At 36.3% G+C, this 15,981-nt stretch overlaps 2 protein-coding genes across 6 annotated transcripts in view; one reads left to right on the forward strand and one right to left on the reverse strand.

The window, feature by feature from the left end:
* The first annotated feature begins 293 nt into the window (after window positions 1–293).
* LOC127166785 (kynurenine--oxoglutarate transaminase 3) lies at window positions 294–6,532 on the forward strand. 4 transcript variants are annotated; one of them, XM_051112342.1, is made up of 14 exons: window positions 1,002–1,377; window positions 1,459–1,513; window positions 1,585–1,649; window positions 1,729–1,873; window positions 1,948–2,097; window positions 2,196–2,282; window positions 2,365–2,493; window positions 3,024–3,144; window positions 3,244–3,320; window positions 5,298–5,387; window positions 5,471–5,657; window positions 5,774–5,847; window positions 5,932–6,018; window positions 6,217–6,532. In XM_051112342.1, exons 3-14 carry the CDS (start codon window positions 1,591–1,593, stop codon window positions 6,271–6,273), a joined length of 1,263 nt encoding a protein of 420 aa, XP_050968299.1. In that variant the 5' UTR covers window positions 1,002–1,377; window positions 1,459–1,513; window positions 1,585–1,590; the 3' UTR covers window positions 6,274–6,532. The 4 variants fall into 4 exon arrangements, with proteins under 4 accessions (XP_050968296.1, XP_050968299.1, XP_050968297.1 ...); XM_051112339.1 differs by lacking the exons at window positions 1,002–1,377; window positions 1,459–1,513 and adding an exon at window positions 294–424; XM_051112340.1 differs by lacking the exon at window positions 1,459–1,513.
* A 3,125-nt stretch (window positions 6,533–9,657) lies between these two features.
* Window positions 9,658–15,981, reverse strand: part of pkn2b (protein kinase N2b) — a 52,854-nt gene continuing 46,530 nt past the window's right edge. For both annotated transcript variants that reach the window (XM_051112326.1, XM_051112325.1), the window contains exons 16-22: window positions 14,472–14,648; window positions 14,307–14,369; window positions 14,144–14,220; window positions 13,903–14,045; window positions 11,284–11,391; window positions 11,027–11,107; window positions 9,658–10,938 (exon numbers count right to left, since the gene is read on the reverse strand). In XM_051112326.1, the coding sequence (XP_050968283.1) occupies window positions 10,735–10,938; window positions 11,027–11,107; window positions 11,284–11,391; window positions 13,903–14,045; window positions 14,144–14,220; window positions 14,307–14,369; window positions 14,472–14,648 (853 nt within the window). In that variant the 3' untranslated portion in view covers window positions 9,658–10,734. The remainder of the gene's footprint in view (window positions 10,939–11,026; window positions 11,108–11,283; window positions 11,392–13,902; window positions 14,046–14,143; window positions 14,221–14,306; window positions 14,370–14,471; window positions 14,649–15,981) is intronic.

Consider the following 15,981-nt stretch of genomic DNA (forward strand, 5'->3'; position numbering starts at 1 on the left):
CAATGTTTAGGAATATGTTTAACATGTATCTGTGATTACAGCGCCATCTGCTGTGTTAAAATACATGTCGACATATGTAAAATTTAGAAAGCTTATAGATCAGAAACCAGAACCCACCAGTGCCTTTGATTTGGCTCGACGCTGCAACATCACAAGTATGTTTTTTAATAAAAAAAACACTTAAAATATATATATTTTGGCAGCTAAAAAGTTCAGGCACTTTTGTTATAGACACAGGATAACTACTTGGTCTACTTTATGTTGACATGAGACATTTGGTGACATGAAAAAAGTAATATATTGGCTAAAATAGATGCGGGCTGGATGCCTCTGTGAATAATTAATTTAACCCAGACTACAAACATAAAACTCCTGCTCCAAAGCACGTTTTTCCTGCAGTCACCTATGCGAGACCATAACAAACGTGAGTAAAATTGCTACTCAGAAAACTGGAATGGTATTTTTAGTTTACATTTTTAAGAAATGTAAATAAAGCCGGCTATTTTACGCCTCTGCTAAACCTTTCTTGTATCGTTCAGTGTGTAACGCTACTTTAATTTTTTAATTTACGATCTTAATTTACGATAATATTTTCATTTTTCCTGACCTTTGTCGCGAAGGCCAGAAATTCGACTACTACCAGATGTTAAAATCACGAATAAATAATTTTTGAATCAGATCTTTCAAATATTAAGCTAAGTAAAGGTCAGAAAACTAGTCAGAACTATTCTTTCACTATCAGACCTAATCGGAGCGGAGCAGTTTACCAAGCGAAAACAAGTTTTGTTTTGTTTTTTACAAAAGAAATTTAATAAATCAAACATACTGTAAATATATATATATATATATATATATATATATATATATATACGACATAACTACATTGCATTTTTTAGAGGTGGTTAAGGAAAACAAATTACAGCCGGAAGGAAATGCAACTTTTTGACGTTATAGTGAACAGAATCATTTTCCACGTTGGGATTTCTTATGCGGTTACGTAAAAGAGACACTGGAGACGAACCGAATCTTGGAAATGAGTCGGAGTTCACTGCGAAGAAGATAAAGTTCATAAATATTTAAACGGCTTATGCGGACTTTGGAATCTTCCATCGAGCGTTCTGAAAAAGCACGGTTATCACCTAACTTAATTAACATCGACGAACCTCGCCATAGTAGGACCAGTCACTTCCAGAACACAGAAATATTCACAAGGGATTTGTATCGACTCTTTGAAAAGAGCAAACTGATTGGTCCGTTTTAGAGGCGTGTGGAGTTTGCGTCAGGAAGAATCTGCTCCCTTCAAACGCAAAATACCTTTACTGGACTGCAACCAATGAACTGAAAGGAGTCTTATATCGGTGACCGCAATGGTTTGAAGTGAGAAATGAATATTTGATACTATCCTGACTTGTTTTATCTCCCAGCTATGAATTCTATTCATCTACTCCGTGTTTTTAGATCTGCTCCACGCTTATTACAAACCAATAGATTTAGAACTTTCTCATCCTGTCAAGTGAGTGCAACTTTTACTGAGGTATTCATTTCTCTATGACATTTATTTATTTTGTTCTGTCACTTTAATAGTGCAAGATGGCATCCATTAAACATAAGAACACGAAAAGGATAGAAGGTCTGGACAAGAATGTATGGTAAGAATAGATTATTTGCTAACACTTTCTCATAGACATGTGTTAGATATTTTTTAATAGTGTCTCTTGTGTTGTTTAGGGTCGCCTTCACATCAGTGGCAGCAGACCCTTCCATTGTCAATCTTGGACAGGGTTACCCAGACATTCCTCCTCCTTCTTACGTGAAAGAGGGTCTCGCTCAGGCTGCAATGGTTGACAGGCTGAACCAGTACACACGTGGCTTTGTATGTTCCACAGTTTATGATTATCCTGTATTGTGTGTTAAAAAATCACTCAAAAATTACATTTCTGTGTTCAGGGCCACCCAACATTGGTTAAAGCCCTGTCAAAAGTTTATGGAAAAGTCTATGACCGTCAGCTCGACCCGTTTAAAGAGATCCTGGTTACTGTAGGTGGATATGGATCTTTGTTTAGCTCTATGCAGGCTCTGGTTGAGGAGGGAGATGAGGTAAAGCATATTCAGCACTTGTATGTAATACTTTCAACATATAATTGCACTAGATTATACTTTCTTTTTACTCTTTTCTTCTTCCTTTTTCAATTCAGGTTATTATTATAGAACCTTTTTTTGACTGCTATGTTCCTATGGTGAAAATGGCAGGGGGGAAACCTGTTTTAATACCTTTGCGATTGGTAGGTTAGCATGATTATATTCTTTGGTGTAGAGTTTGCTATATGTACATGAAATATAACTCTTGTTTGACCTGTTCTGCAGAAGTCGTCATCCGCATCAACCAGCATAAGTAGTGCCGACTGGGTTCTGGACAAGGAAGAACTTGCTAGTAAATTCAACTCCAAGACCAAGGCTATCATAATCAACACTCCTAATAACCCCATTGGAAAAGTAAGGTTACATATATATCGCATTTAGTTCCAAAATGGCATTTTAATGCCAAGTTTTGTCACAAAACTGTAGATGGCGCAGGCTGATAGGTTGTCAACTTAAACTAATGATATTCACAGTGTTAAACTACTTGGCACAAGCTGATTGGTTCATATTGCTTATGCAGCCAATGAGCTTGCTGCTTTACATTTAAATGGCTGGTTGGCATTCACTAGAGCATTTCGCAGCACGCTTTCAGAGTTCCTCTGAAACTTTCCAGCTTCACCTGTTTAGACCTGTTATGGGTTACTATATATGCTATTTGTCTATATGTCTTAAATACTCACAGCACCGTATCAGCGTATGTATTGGCAGTAGCGTGTTCTTGTACTTGCTTTGCAGCAACAACGGAAATAATAATCAGCAGCAGCAGCGTAGCAGATCTATTTCGCCAAGGCCAAATACATTAACACTGCCATATCCATTACCATGCTAAAATCTTCCAAGAGTTGTCTTGATTAAAGTATCGTAAAGCTCTCTTCTATTTTCAGATATTCAGAAGGAGTGAGTTGCAAGCAATTGCAGATCTCTGCATCAAACATGACACTCTGTGCTTCAGTGATGAGGTATATGAATGGCTCACATATAAAGGCCATGAACATGTAAAGATAGGTATGGGATATGTCTCCAGTGGTGCATGTCATCTTTTCGTGTCAGTGGATTAGAAGTTATATAAAGATGTGCTGATTCTGCTGTATTCTTTCGTAATAGCAACCCTTCCTGGAATGTGGGACAGAACCATCACCATCGGCAGTGCAGGAAAAACTTTCAGCGTGACTGGATGGAAGGTATTTGACCATTGTCTTCAGTCTTCATTGTTCATATTTAAAGTAATGATTCACCCAAAAATGAAACTTCTGTTATTATGTACTCATCTTACTGTGAATTCCAACCCATCTGCTGTTATTTTTCTTTGTGGAATAAATAAAGATTTTTAGGATTTGAAAAGCTCCCCAGTTTCCAACAAGAAAGCAACATAAACATGTCGATAACAGCTATCTTTTTTTAATTTAAGATTAAAAATTTCCAAGTTTGGTGCTATGAGTGCAACAGTCGAGTTCCAGAAAGAAAAAAAATTCCATTGATTTTCTCCACAGAGGAATTTATTTTTAACGATAAGAAAAGAATTCCCATGAAGCACTGTTAAATACATAATGAGGTATGTACGTAATTTTCCTATGTTCATAAACTGCTTAAACAGTTCACCCAAAAATGAAAATTCTCGAATTAATTGCCCTCATGTCGTTGCAAACCCATAAGACCCTTGTTCATCTTCAGAACACAACTTAATGATGAAATCTAAAATGCGCCATTTAGAGTTTCAGGCCAAAACCTGGCATTATAGTGCCATTTTGGAACTAAATGCAATATATATGTGACCTTACTTTTGAATAAAGTTGTTATTTTTGTTCTCTTTTTGCACAAAAAGTATTCTCTTAGTTGAACCACTAATGTGACATGGACTATTTTAACAATGTCCTTACTATCTTTCTGGGCCTTGAACATGGCATTGATGTCTATGCAGGGGCAGAAAGCTCTCGGATTTCATCAAAAATATCTTAATTTGGGGACAAATACTTATGGAACTAAGGCTGCAGAAAAAGTGGGCACTGTTACACTCTATTAGTTTTGGGCAAGCATTGGGCAAGATTCACTATAATTAACAATCAACGGCCAGTTTTACCAACAGCTTGTGCCAGCGCTCAGGTTTTACTAAATACGCACAGTGAAGAATTAGCGCTGAGAAGGTGTGGACACCGTTATTTTTGCGCCTGACCTTACAAATATGCATTTGTAGGAGTTTCCCTTTCAGATGCAAAATTTATGGGAGTAAAGTATTCAAATAAATCACATAATGCATTTTACAAACTTTTGCGCTAGTCTAATTACTGGCATTTTGCGCCATTAGTTAACGCCCAAAAAAAGCATGTCTTAAACTATTTTGTGCTTGAACTAGCTGCAGTTGTTGTTGTTAGGAGGAGGCACCGCAGAGAAAAGAGAGAGCGTGGTAGAAGGGGAGAGGATTTTTTCCACATGTATTAATTGATTTGGAATGCCAGAAAAACACATTATTTGAGCATGTCGTTTGCCAAGCCATGTTATTTTTAATTTGCTTCAGGAAATAAAAGACAACTTGGAACCCTCAACTAGGAGTCATGCAATACCAGATCTATTAAAACTTCTAGCAAACCTCTGTTCTTTTCAACACACTGGCTTCTTTGTTTCTTTATTTGCTACTATGCTAATTTGCGCAGCGCTTGGTATATGTAAATGTGTTGCTGCATCATTATTCTCTAATTTGCGCATTGCTAGTAAATCACCTGCAGAAATTTGCCCTCCCATCTGTGCTGTTTTGGAATTGCGCTTTCGCAATAACTTTCGTAAACGTTTAGTAAAACTGGCCCCAAATATTTTTCCTCTCTGTTGTGTGGCTTATGAAGACTTATAGTGCACAAATCATATGAACCACTTTTATGCTTCTTTAGGATTATTCTGAAGCTTGACGTCACTAATACCGCTCTAAACAATGCCAAATACAACATTTTGGATGTAAACGTGATTCATCTTTGACGAAATTCTGACCCTATTGGCTTGCCATATCGAAAAACGTGTATTTAATGCTTCATATATAAGATATATAGTTACACCTGTTGCTCATATATAACTGCAGATTAAATTTTTATTAGGTTTTATATCTTGACACATCATCATTGTATGGTAGAGAGATGCTTAAAGATTCTTAAAACATTCTCCTTTTTTTGTAGCTGGGTTGGTCAATCGGGCCTGAACACTTGATCAAACACCTCCAGACTGTTATGCAGAACAGTCTCTATACATGTCCCACCCCATTACAGGCAAGTTCTGTCTGTTATTGTATCGTTGTATACGCAGTGTTCTATACATTGTGTTTGTGACACAGTTACGTTGTACACAGTAGGAGGCTGTTGGCCAGGGTCTTCTTCGTGACTTTGAGCTGATGGGTCAACCCGACTGCTACTTTACTTCTCTAGCAGTAGAGCTGGAAGGGAAGAGAGACCGCATGGCAGCCATGTTGAGACAGACTGGCATGATTCCAGTAGTCCCAGAGGGAGGATACTTCATGATAGTGGATGTCACAGCACTCAGTAAGTGGTCTGAAGTGATGTTTGTTAAGAAAATTATATTTATAGAGGCAAAAATGACATTGGCTGTGGAAAGTTTAATCTGATTAGTAGCGTTCTGTCTTGTTTGTTGAATATAGATCAGGACTTGTCACATATGGGAGATGATGAACCGTATGACTACAAGTTTGTCAAATGGATGATAAAAGAGAAGGTATTCTCGTTGTGATTTTAAATATGAATAAATAACAGGACAAAGCACAGTAAAATGTACAGCATTGTCTGTATTTTATTTCAGAAACTGGCTGCAATTCCTGTAACTGCTTTTGTGGGGGAAGATTCAGTAAAGCAGTTTGAGAAATACATCCGTTTGTGCTTTATCAAGGTAAGGAGTGGGTTAACTCTAGGTTTTTTTAACTCTAGGAAATGCAAAAGCACATTCAGCTGTCTAAAGGTAGCTAAATCTATATTTAGCTATCTTTCCTTTCTGAAACTCTGAATGTTGCGGAGATGATTTCAAAATAATCAGTGACATTAAATGCCTTGCTAGTGCTGATGGTATATTATGGATTTTTTACTACAGCAAGACAGCACTTTGGATGCAGCAGAGGTCATTCTGAAGAGCTGGAAGAAAGCCTGATTTCTGCAAGCCTTAGAATGAATTAACACATGCAGCACTGGTCAGATTTAACTTCCAACTTACATCCTCTTACAACGTGGCTAAAATGTTTGTATTTACAGTTAGTCGGATCAGTCATTTTGAGAAGCCTGTTGGGATTAAAAATAGTATGTTATGTGTTATTTTTAAATTAATATTCTGTCACAGGCTACTAGTTGTATTCAATTTGCTGAATTTAATGCTTGTATAAAATAAACAAGTAAATAAAAGGTGAAATAACCATTTTTGTCTGGCTTTTTAAATGTGCTGTTAAATAAAGTTGTTTTATTGACAATTTGACAACACTGATTGATCGATTACGAGACATTAGTTTTAAGTTGTTCTTATTTTTCAACATACTCTGGTATTTACTCCTGTTTATTTTGTGCTATAACTAGTAGAAAAGAGAAAAAGATGATTGATTTACATGCTGCTTGAACTGAGGTGCATACAGTGATCTCACACCACATTAAAGAGTGAAAAAATGCATTTATTGTTTGTATTTCGTGATAACATTGACATAATTTAAAGGCCATGATTTGTGTTGTATTAAAAGTAACAAAATATTTATTGCAGTTATTGGGTGGCTGGCACGCTAAATGTTATTACAGCTTGTGAATAGTCATGTAATGTGATTTACCTCTGAACAGACAAGAAGTAGTGTTGGAGCCCACATTAACCTATAACGTTTTGCCACAGATTTCCATAGCATTGAACATAGGCCAGTCTGTGGAAGATTTATTTGTTTTTGTACACACGCACTAAGGTCTTTGGGTGTTGCATCACATTGCTGGATGCCTTGATAGCACACGTACATCTCGGAGACGTCTATCTGACATCTGCATTTACATCTGTAAGACGTATATTTTAGAGTGTTTGCTCATCTGCAATACGTCTATTGGATGTTTCCTATCAGGTGTCAAATAGACGTCTATTAAATGTCTTTAAGATGTTCATGATTTAGAATGTATGTAAAACTGACATCATCTATCAGATGTGTGTACACAGCAGATGCTTTATTACTAAAAGTAATAAATTCTCGTTTTTTGTGAAATGTTATTATTTCCAAGCATTTATACTGTCAGTAAAAAGCTTGTGAATAGTCATGTTATTTACCTCAGAAGAGATAGCAATAATGAGCTTTGGAGCCCACATTAACCTATAACGTTTGAGGGCCCAGCGAAGACTTGATACGCCACTGGTGCTGCTCATGTGGGTGACACAGGTTTGAGTCTGACCTGCATTCCATTTCACTTCTTTAATAAATCTGTCACTCTTTACAAGTCTGTTTTTCCCCCATAGGGCAATTTCATTGGTCAACCTCAAGATGGCATCATTCAGCCTAAAAAATTTCAGTTTGAGTGTGAGACAGAAAATGATATAAAATTCTGTATTATAGAATTCTGAATTGGATCTCTTTGGTATTGTTCTGTTGGCAGCAAATGTCAGTAAAGTGCAAAGAGAGTAGATTGATGTTAAGATGCACAGGTCACACACAATGTCGATCCTTTATAAAAGCTTTTACTTTCTAAAGCAGTTTGGGTTATACACTAATAATTAAGCTGTATAGGCTATACATTTATTACAATAAGGTGTAAATAGAAAGATACCTGGAGTATTTCAACAACAGACTCAACTCAAAATGTGTTGAAATAGTAGGAATCCACAAGACTGTGCGCTGACACAATTGTCTAAATTCCTATTCCCAAGTTTAAAGACGTTTATCACTGACACCCAAATTCCCTCCTATATTTTTGTTCACTTCCTCTCTGCAGATAAAAGGGCTTCTGAAGCACCAACAAGTGAAGGGCGGAGCCTATCCTCTCCAACCTATTTCCCAGTTTCCCCTTCCTCTTCCTGTCTGTAAATCTGTCCCATGTCCTGACTATCCCCTGGAGAGCATGTACCCTACTATTTCTATGACATTTTTCCAAGATAACGTCTGGTCACTGACTATCAAACAGCAAAATCAGATTTACCCTTCTGTTCAAAAGTCTGAGTCCAGTTTGAAATCTGGTTCAATCTAATTTAAACCTGGAAACAAAGTTTAAAGGGGTCATGGCATGCCCTTTTTTATTTTAAAACATTCCTTATAAAATTAAATAATTATTTAAGACTTTTCTAGGTCATTAATCAAATAATACATTTTGACATTTACCATCCCTGGTGAAAAAAACAGCATATGCTGGTTTAAGCTGGTCCTTTGCTGGTCAAAGACCAGCATAAACCAGCATCAAAACATACCTAACCAGCATATGCTGTTTTTTTCACCAGGGATATGAGCTCTTTCAGTGCAAATGGTCAAACGTTCTAGCTCAAGATGCTCTCTGGGATGTTCTCAAATCATGCTGGAGTGTGTTGCTTCATCCATTTTGCAGCAAATAATTGTTTTCACTTAAAAACAGCACAGTGGGAGTATTTTACGTTTATGATACTGTGCAGAGGAGGCTGTTAAAACACATTACCATAATCTTGAACACAGAGAGGAGGGAGTTACGAAAGTTCACGGAGTGGATGAAGCAAAACTAACTTGCTTTCCACGGGAAACCCTTATTAGTCATGTAGTAACTCTCACATACACACCCAAAGAGGACCAGTTAGACCCGCAGAGCGATAACTTCTTCCTCTCAGTAGTCAGGTGAGGTGACTCAAACATCAAGCTTCTGCTTCTTATTTTTTTTTTTTCACTGAAAATTTATGAAACGCCACCCACAGCAGGAAACGGTAAATTTTTTTAGCTTATTAGTAAATTCTCTAGACCGGTTTTCATCTGCCACTGATACAAAAACATAATGTTACAGAAAGTACTAAAACTTGAACGTCAGGTTTTACCAGACAGGTACGTCAGTCATCTTCTGTAGTGCTAGTAAGATTTACATATCATATTTTCGTAGTAGTAAATACATCAATTCTTATTTCTTAACAGACAGGCCGACAACACGTTTAAACGTGCAGATATGAACAAGCAAGCATACACGTTTTTCGATATGGAACGCCAACAGGGTCAGAATTACGCCGGAGATTAATCGTGTTTACATCCAAAACGTTGTAAAATAAGAACTTTGCTTTATTTCTACCCAAGTATAATTTTAAAGTGCATGTACACAAATTTGGTTGGTATTATGGGTTTGTGTCTTCATTAGTTTCCTTGGAGTATACATTCTTCTGTGAAGCTCTTACCAAGAGGAATAGACAGAAACCAGGTGTCAGTTGGTGTACAGAATGTATTTAAGGAAGGTTTCGTGATACACTCGAGTGGAATCGTTGGCAGGAATCCATCATAATCGTACTCAGAGAGGGGTGAGGTCATTGTAGGAATAAATGTGTCGAACAAGTAGGAATGGTGATCACAGACATACGAAACCATTTCTATTAAAGGTGGTTTAATGTTGACATATACAACCACAAATGGCTAAATTGTGAGAAATCGTTGCAAAATTACAAAGATCTGAAACAGACTACAAATATCCTTTAAAAATGTCAACTAATAAAACATACAGCCAGCTTTGGCATGACCACATGCCAAAAATATACACTTTTTTTTGTTTGTTTTCATGAATATACATTTTTACATTCCATTTGAAAAGTTCAGAATTGCTCTCAACTTTGAGCTGCCCTCTCCAAAATGATAATCTTACAATTCATATATATGTGTACAACCATTGTCATAACATACAGCAGATTCAAATGGCTAATATTCTAAAAATACAGTATAAAACTATAACTTACATTTCTTTTGATGATTAGAGTACAAGGATACTTTTATAGAAATGGAAAGAAGATCAATTAGATTGCAGCTTTCTCTCATTTTGCCTTGATAAAATTCAAGTTCATTTATCTGTGCTCTTGGCCAAGGTGTTTTTTAATCCAATACAACAGGTAGAGGAACATTTGGCAGGAATGCTTTGGTAGGTTTTCTGTACCTGATAGGTATTGTTTGGAAGCCCTGTAAAGAATTTAAGGCATTGAAGGGAATACAAGAAAATAAATAATTCGAGAACTCTTGAGTTTGCTCGTCTTGTAAGATGCTCCTATTATGGAGTGAAGAATTCGCAATTTGATGTCTTGGCTGGGTTCGGTTCTTCAGTTGTGTCGGAAATCTTAAAATCTGAAGATAGTAGGCACATTTTAGCTTTTAAAAGCAGAGAAAATGGTGGAAAAATAGAGAAGGAAGCTGCAGTTGATCCTGTTGAATCCTCACAAGTTTTATAATGGTCACCAATCAGTGTCCCAGTGCTCTGACAATGAAAAGACGCCACATCGGGCTACCAAGACTCAACCACTTCATTCTTGTTTCTTAAAACAGGTTATTGCCAATCCCTTAAATGGCACAATAAGAGCATAGAGGGAAAGCAGTTTCTTTTCCAATGTGTCCCACAGAAAGGGAGTTGTTCAGCTGGTTCAGTGTTGAGCATGTGTGAACAGGGTTTATGAGGATCTGGGTTAACACCAGTCAGCGATGTAGTCAAAGTCTGCAAACATCTCCTGTTCATTGACTGTCAGAGCCCTCGGCTCACGAGGTGGAGTCAATATCGGTGCCTCTGAGGTGAATTCGTCGTCAAAGTTACTAACATCTTCACGACCTTTGATGGTCGGCACAAACGGAGGCTGGATCTTCTTCGCCAGCAGTCCGGCCCAATCCATATTCTGAGGACGAATAAACAAATGTGTGGTAAGGAGACGTTCAATGACATTTGAAAGTAAAAAAAAAAAAAAGGTTAAACAGATGGCGTACTCTGAAAAACGGGTGCTTCTTCACTTCCTCTGCATCTCGTTCCCCTGCGCCAAGGCGCCGCTCTGGATTTCTCCTCAACAGCTGGATAAGGAAGAGAATGTTTAAAGCTTATAAACATAGTTAGCTTGTAAATTAATTTGAGAATATAAAAGTGCCAAAAAGGAACGATCTTTTTGTAGTAAAGCTGTGTTGTGTAAACAACTGTAGCTGTAGTCTAGGACAATAGTTTAACCATAGCAGGACACATTCAAACATACCCTTCTCATTATGGAAATGGCTTCTGTGGAGAGGAACCTTGGATAGCGAACTTCATCGTTAACAATACTGTCAAACACCTCCTCTTCATCATCGCCAGGGAACGGGGACTGTAATTAAAATAATGTTAATATTATTTCAGATAATGAAGTGCTGAAAATAAAAATGTCTTCGTTTCTATTATTTCCTTATCACTGAACATCCTATCAGTACTAGATTACTACTAAATAAATTAAAATCATAATAAATTCTAATTATTAATTCTAATTCTAAATTATGCAATTAAAAATACATGCAATTCATCATGTCCCCTGGCCCGCATGTAATTTGTCAATTTAAGATTGAAGTATCATGTTCGTGATTTTTAGTTTCAACCACTTTTAGTTTCAAAACAAACTGAAAACAGTTCACATGGGACACGGTCTTCTTTAAAAGAAACAACTGAATAGAAAGCAACAAAATGGCAACAGAATGCAGTAAACCTGAGATGTTTTGCAAAGTTGAACTGCTTGAAACACTATTAAAAAATGGTGCTCATAGAGCGAGAAAACAGTGAGACGTCAAATAGAACAGATGGAATGTCTGAACAGGTTCTGTGTGAACGGTCCGTTGGTCTACATCAGGCAGGCTGACAAACTCTGTTGCATGGATTGCTGTGGACTGTACATCAGCAACAGACTTAAGTTCCATTATATGGATATTCTACCAGTTCTAAAGTCACTAAGGGTGTTCACACTTGTCAAGTTAGTTAGATTAAAATAAATTCTGGTGTGATTGCTCTGTAAGTACGGTTCATCTGAGTAGGTGTGAACGCTGTCATCTGAACTCTGGTGTGCACCAAACAAGCGGACCAAAACTGCTAAAAAGATGGGTCTTGAAACGATTCCAAACTAACTCTGGTGCGGTTCGAATTAAATATGAATGCAACACGGACCAAATACTTCTAAACAAGCCAAAAACAGGATGTAATGACAAGATGCGACGCTATGTGACATGATTTAACAACGCAGAATGAGCTCTTTGTGATGTCGCAGGTAGTGAAAATAAAATCATATGTACACACAACAAGCGCGCTTGGTCCAGCAGACGGCATTAGGTATATTTGACAAAGTAGCTTTGAGCAGACTGATCAGTGAATGGGTACTTTGATGTCGTACACAGATCAGTTTGCGCCGCGCCACTTTAAGTCGAACACACCTTTTAATTGGGGTGTTCAGTGAGTTCCGTCACAAAATATACGTTATTCAGCCCGTGAATGTATCACTATGCCTTTAGGTTTGGTATCTTTAGGTTCTCTGTCAAAAATGCCTGTAGCTTGAATTGAATTGAAATTACGTGTAATGGAAACGCTTCGCTTTCACAAAAATGCTCATATAATCGCAAAAAAGTTTTTATGCTCAAATAAGGTGGTTTTTCAGGCAATTCAAAATAGGAATATTTCCCAAAACTGCATTTTTTTTTTTTTGCATTTACAGGTCACATGGTGTACATAAAAATCATATGATCATTCTTGAGCAAGTTGTTAGCATGACTGAAAGTGTCAACCTAAATTAAGTTAACCTCGTTAATTTTTGACAAAAATAGAAAGTTTTTGAACAGTAAGATATTTAATGTTTTTTTAAGAAGTTTCTGCTCACCAAGCCAGCATTTATTTGATCCAAACTACAGCAAAAACTGTAAAATTCTGAAATATTTTTACTAACTAAAATAAGTTTTTCATTTGAATAATTTTTATTGTATTTTAAAACTGAAATGTATTTTGTTCCTGTGATTTCATTACTTCAGTCACATGATCCTTCAGAAATCATTCTAATATTCCGATTTGCTGCTCCAAAAATGTTAAAAAACAGCCAAGTAGAATTTTTTCATGTTTTTTTGATGAATAAAAAGTTCAGAAGAACAGCATTTATCTAAAACAGAAATCTTTTGTAACATTATAAATGTCTTTATCACTTCCCTGCTAAATAAAAGTATTCATTTCTATAATTTCTTCAGTGTACTATAACCTCCAGGAAACACTTAATACGTGGCCACTCTCAAGTATAGGGGGCTTTCACTGTCATTCATGCTTAGACAGTTTACAGTACACGTGTATGCGGCGCATTACGATTCCGACACGGCCACCAGAGCTGATCGCGGCCACTCTAGTCAATGCTTGTGTTTATGCCATCTGCGCCATGGCATGTTTCTGAAGCGTCTCTCTGCGCTGCTTTTGTAAAGATATATGCCTCCTTCGAATAAATATAATGGGTATTGCAGTGGCACTAGCCAAAATTCACCAAAATCCTTTGCCATGACTTGGCATGAGAGTAAAAAAAAAAAAAAAAAAAAATAATTTTTAGTCGCATAACATTGGTTAATGGAAACGCCGTCATTTTGCAATACTTTTTAATCAACAATTATAAATTATTACCAAACTGTAATAGAAATACACCTAGTATTGTTGAATGAACCAAGAGAACCGTACCAAGAGAACTATAAGTGTGAATGCACCCTGAAGTTCTAGTCACATTTTATGATTTTTCAAAGATTTAGTCATCTGAAACAATAACATAATATAAACTGTACTCTTCATAATTTCCCCTTTGTGAATCAATCAAGTATCCAACCATCTATCATACCTCTCCAACCAACATCTCAAAGATGAGAACTCCCAGACCCCACCAGTCCACCGCTCTTGTGTACGACGTCTCAGTTAAAACTTCCGGTGCTAAGAATTCAGGAGTGCCACAGAACGTACTAGTACGATCTTTAAAGCCCATTCCTACAGGATAGGAGATGGAATGAGTTACACCCATATTACTGACAACACATAAATCACAAAAACATTAGCAACATTAGTAATAAAAATACAATATCCACCTTCTTTGCAGAGACCAAAATCTGCAATCTTGACATATCCCTCAGTATCTAGTAAAAGGTTATCCAGCTTTAAATCCCTGGAGAATAAAGTTCATGACAGTCACACGGGGTCCATAAAATGTTCATAAAGTCTTCTGCTTTTACATCCAAGACTGACACTTACCTGTACACTATTTTATGGTCATGCAGATACTGCAGGCCCAAAACTACACAAGCAGCATAAAATCTGAGGACATAAAAACAAATCATTTTAGAAGAAATCAACCTTTTGGCTTTTTAAGTGGAAACCGATTAAGTAACAGCAGCAATGGTAAATTTAGTCACTCACACAGAGCGTGGCTCAGAGAACACGTCTGCATGAATGTGCATCATCAGGTCTCCTCCTGCTGCGTACTCCATGACGAAACACACGTGCTCCTTGGTCTGGAAACAAGCGAAGAGGTTCACCAGGAACGGATGTCGAACGCTGTTCACAGTCTCAAAGATTCTCTTCTCGCACATGAGGCTGTGGACAGACAGTAATATGTAGCGTAAATGGACAGTTGACAGAAAACGTGCATTTACTTTTTTTTTCCTCTAATATATCCAGCTAAAATTGAGACATACATACTTAAGCTGCTGTATTTAAGACTTTCTACTTCATCCTGTAGTGTGACAAATACATGTTTAAAAGAATCACACCACTTTGTCAGTTAATATGGCCATATTAACTGCATGCATAGTAATTAATTACCCAAATGCATATTTAATCTTAACAGTGACTATTGCTAATGCATGTAGCATTACATTTGTATCGTTTATTTAGAATTATAAGACGTTAGAGAAAATAATCAAGAACAAAATGGAAAACTGCAAATGAGGATAGGGCAGGAAGTTACAGAAAATTAGAAAGTTGATAGCATTAAGACTTCAACAGTCAACCTATAATAAATTAACCTAAAATTATAGAGAAAAATACATTTTTTTTTTTTAAAGAAGTCTCTTCTGATTACCAAGCCTGTATTTATTTGATCCAAAGTACAGCAAAAACAGTAAAATTCAGAAATATTTTTACTATTTAAAATAACTGTTTTCTATTTTAATAGATTTTAAAATGTAATTTATTCCTGTGATTTCAAAGCTGAATTTTTAGCATCATTACTCCAGTCACATGACACTTTAGAAATCATTCTAATATTCTGATTATTATGTTGAAAACAGCTGAGTACACGCCGCCCACAAGGCTACCGGCGCTGACACTTTTGACCAATTTAAAAAATCCTTGCTAAATAAAAAGTATTCATTTCTATCATTTTAAAATTCTTTTAAAAATATTAAAAATATTTCACAATATTACTTCTGCTGTATTTTGGATCAAATGCAGGCTTTGTGAGCAGAATTAAAAAATAAATAAATAAATAAATAAATAAAAATCGTACTGTTTAAAACATTTTGACTGGTACTGTATATCAATAAATGTAAATTTATAAATAAGTACAATAAATTAGTAATAGATGCTATTTCTTAGCGATATATGCTATTTAACCTGAGCCAAAAAACAGCAATGGATACTATTTACATTTCATGTATGGCGTTTCAGTTCCAACTTGTTAGGCTTATGTAGAAATTAAAGTGATTTCTCTATTTTATCCATTTAAAAGATTACGAAAGCAATCCCAGTTCTGCACATATACGTGTAACCTGCGCATCTATAGTCTTTGACAGCGCTGTTTCGTTTATGAACTTTTTTTGAATCAACTGAATGAATTATTCCGTCACAAAGACTTTGACTTGCTGCCACCTACTGGTGGTTTCAGCTTCATTTTAAAAATATAAGTCATTTAAATCGTTTAATATTT

Source organism: Labeo rohita, chromosome 6, assembly GCF_022985175.1.
Source record: "Labeo rohita strain BAU-BD-2019 chromosome 6, IGBB_LRoh.1.0, whole genome shotgun sequence".
Taxonomy (NCBI): domain Eukaryota; kingdom Metazoa; phylum Chordata; class Actinopteri; order Cypriniformes; family Cyprinidae; genus Labeo; species Labeo rohita.

Excerpts from the sequence above, each read along its gene's own strand:
- LOC127166785 (XM_051112338.1), top strand. The coding sequence starts at position 1,427 with ATGAATTCTATTCATCTACTCCGTGTTTTTAGATCTGCTCCACGCTTA. Across the intron at positions 1,874-1,947 it reads ACCAGTACACACGTGGCTTT|GGCCACCCAACATTGGTTAA; the intron begins GTATGTTCCACA and ends TTCTGTGTTCAG. Across the intron at positions 2,098-2,195 it reads TGGTTGAGGAGGGAGATGAG|GTTATTATTATAGAACCTTT; the intron begins GTAAAGCATATT and ends TTTTCAATTCAG.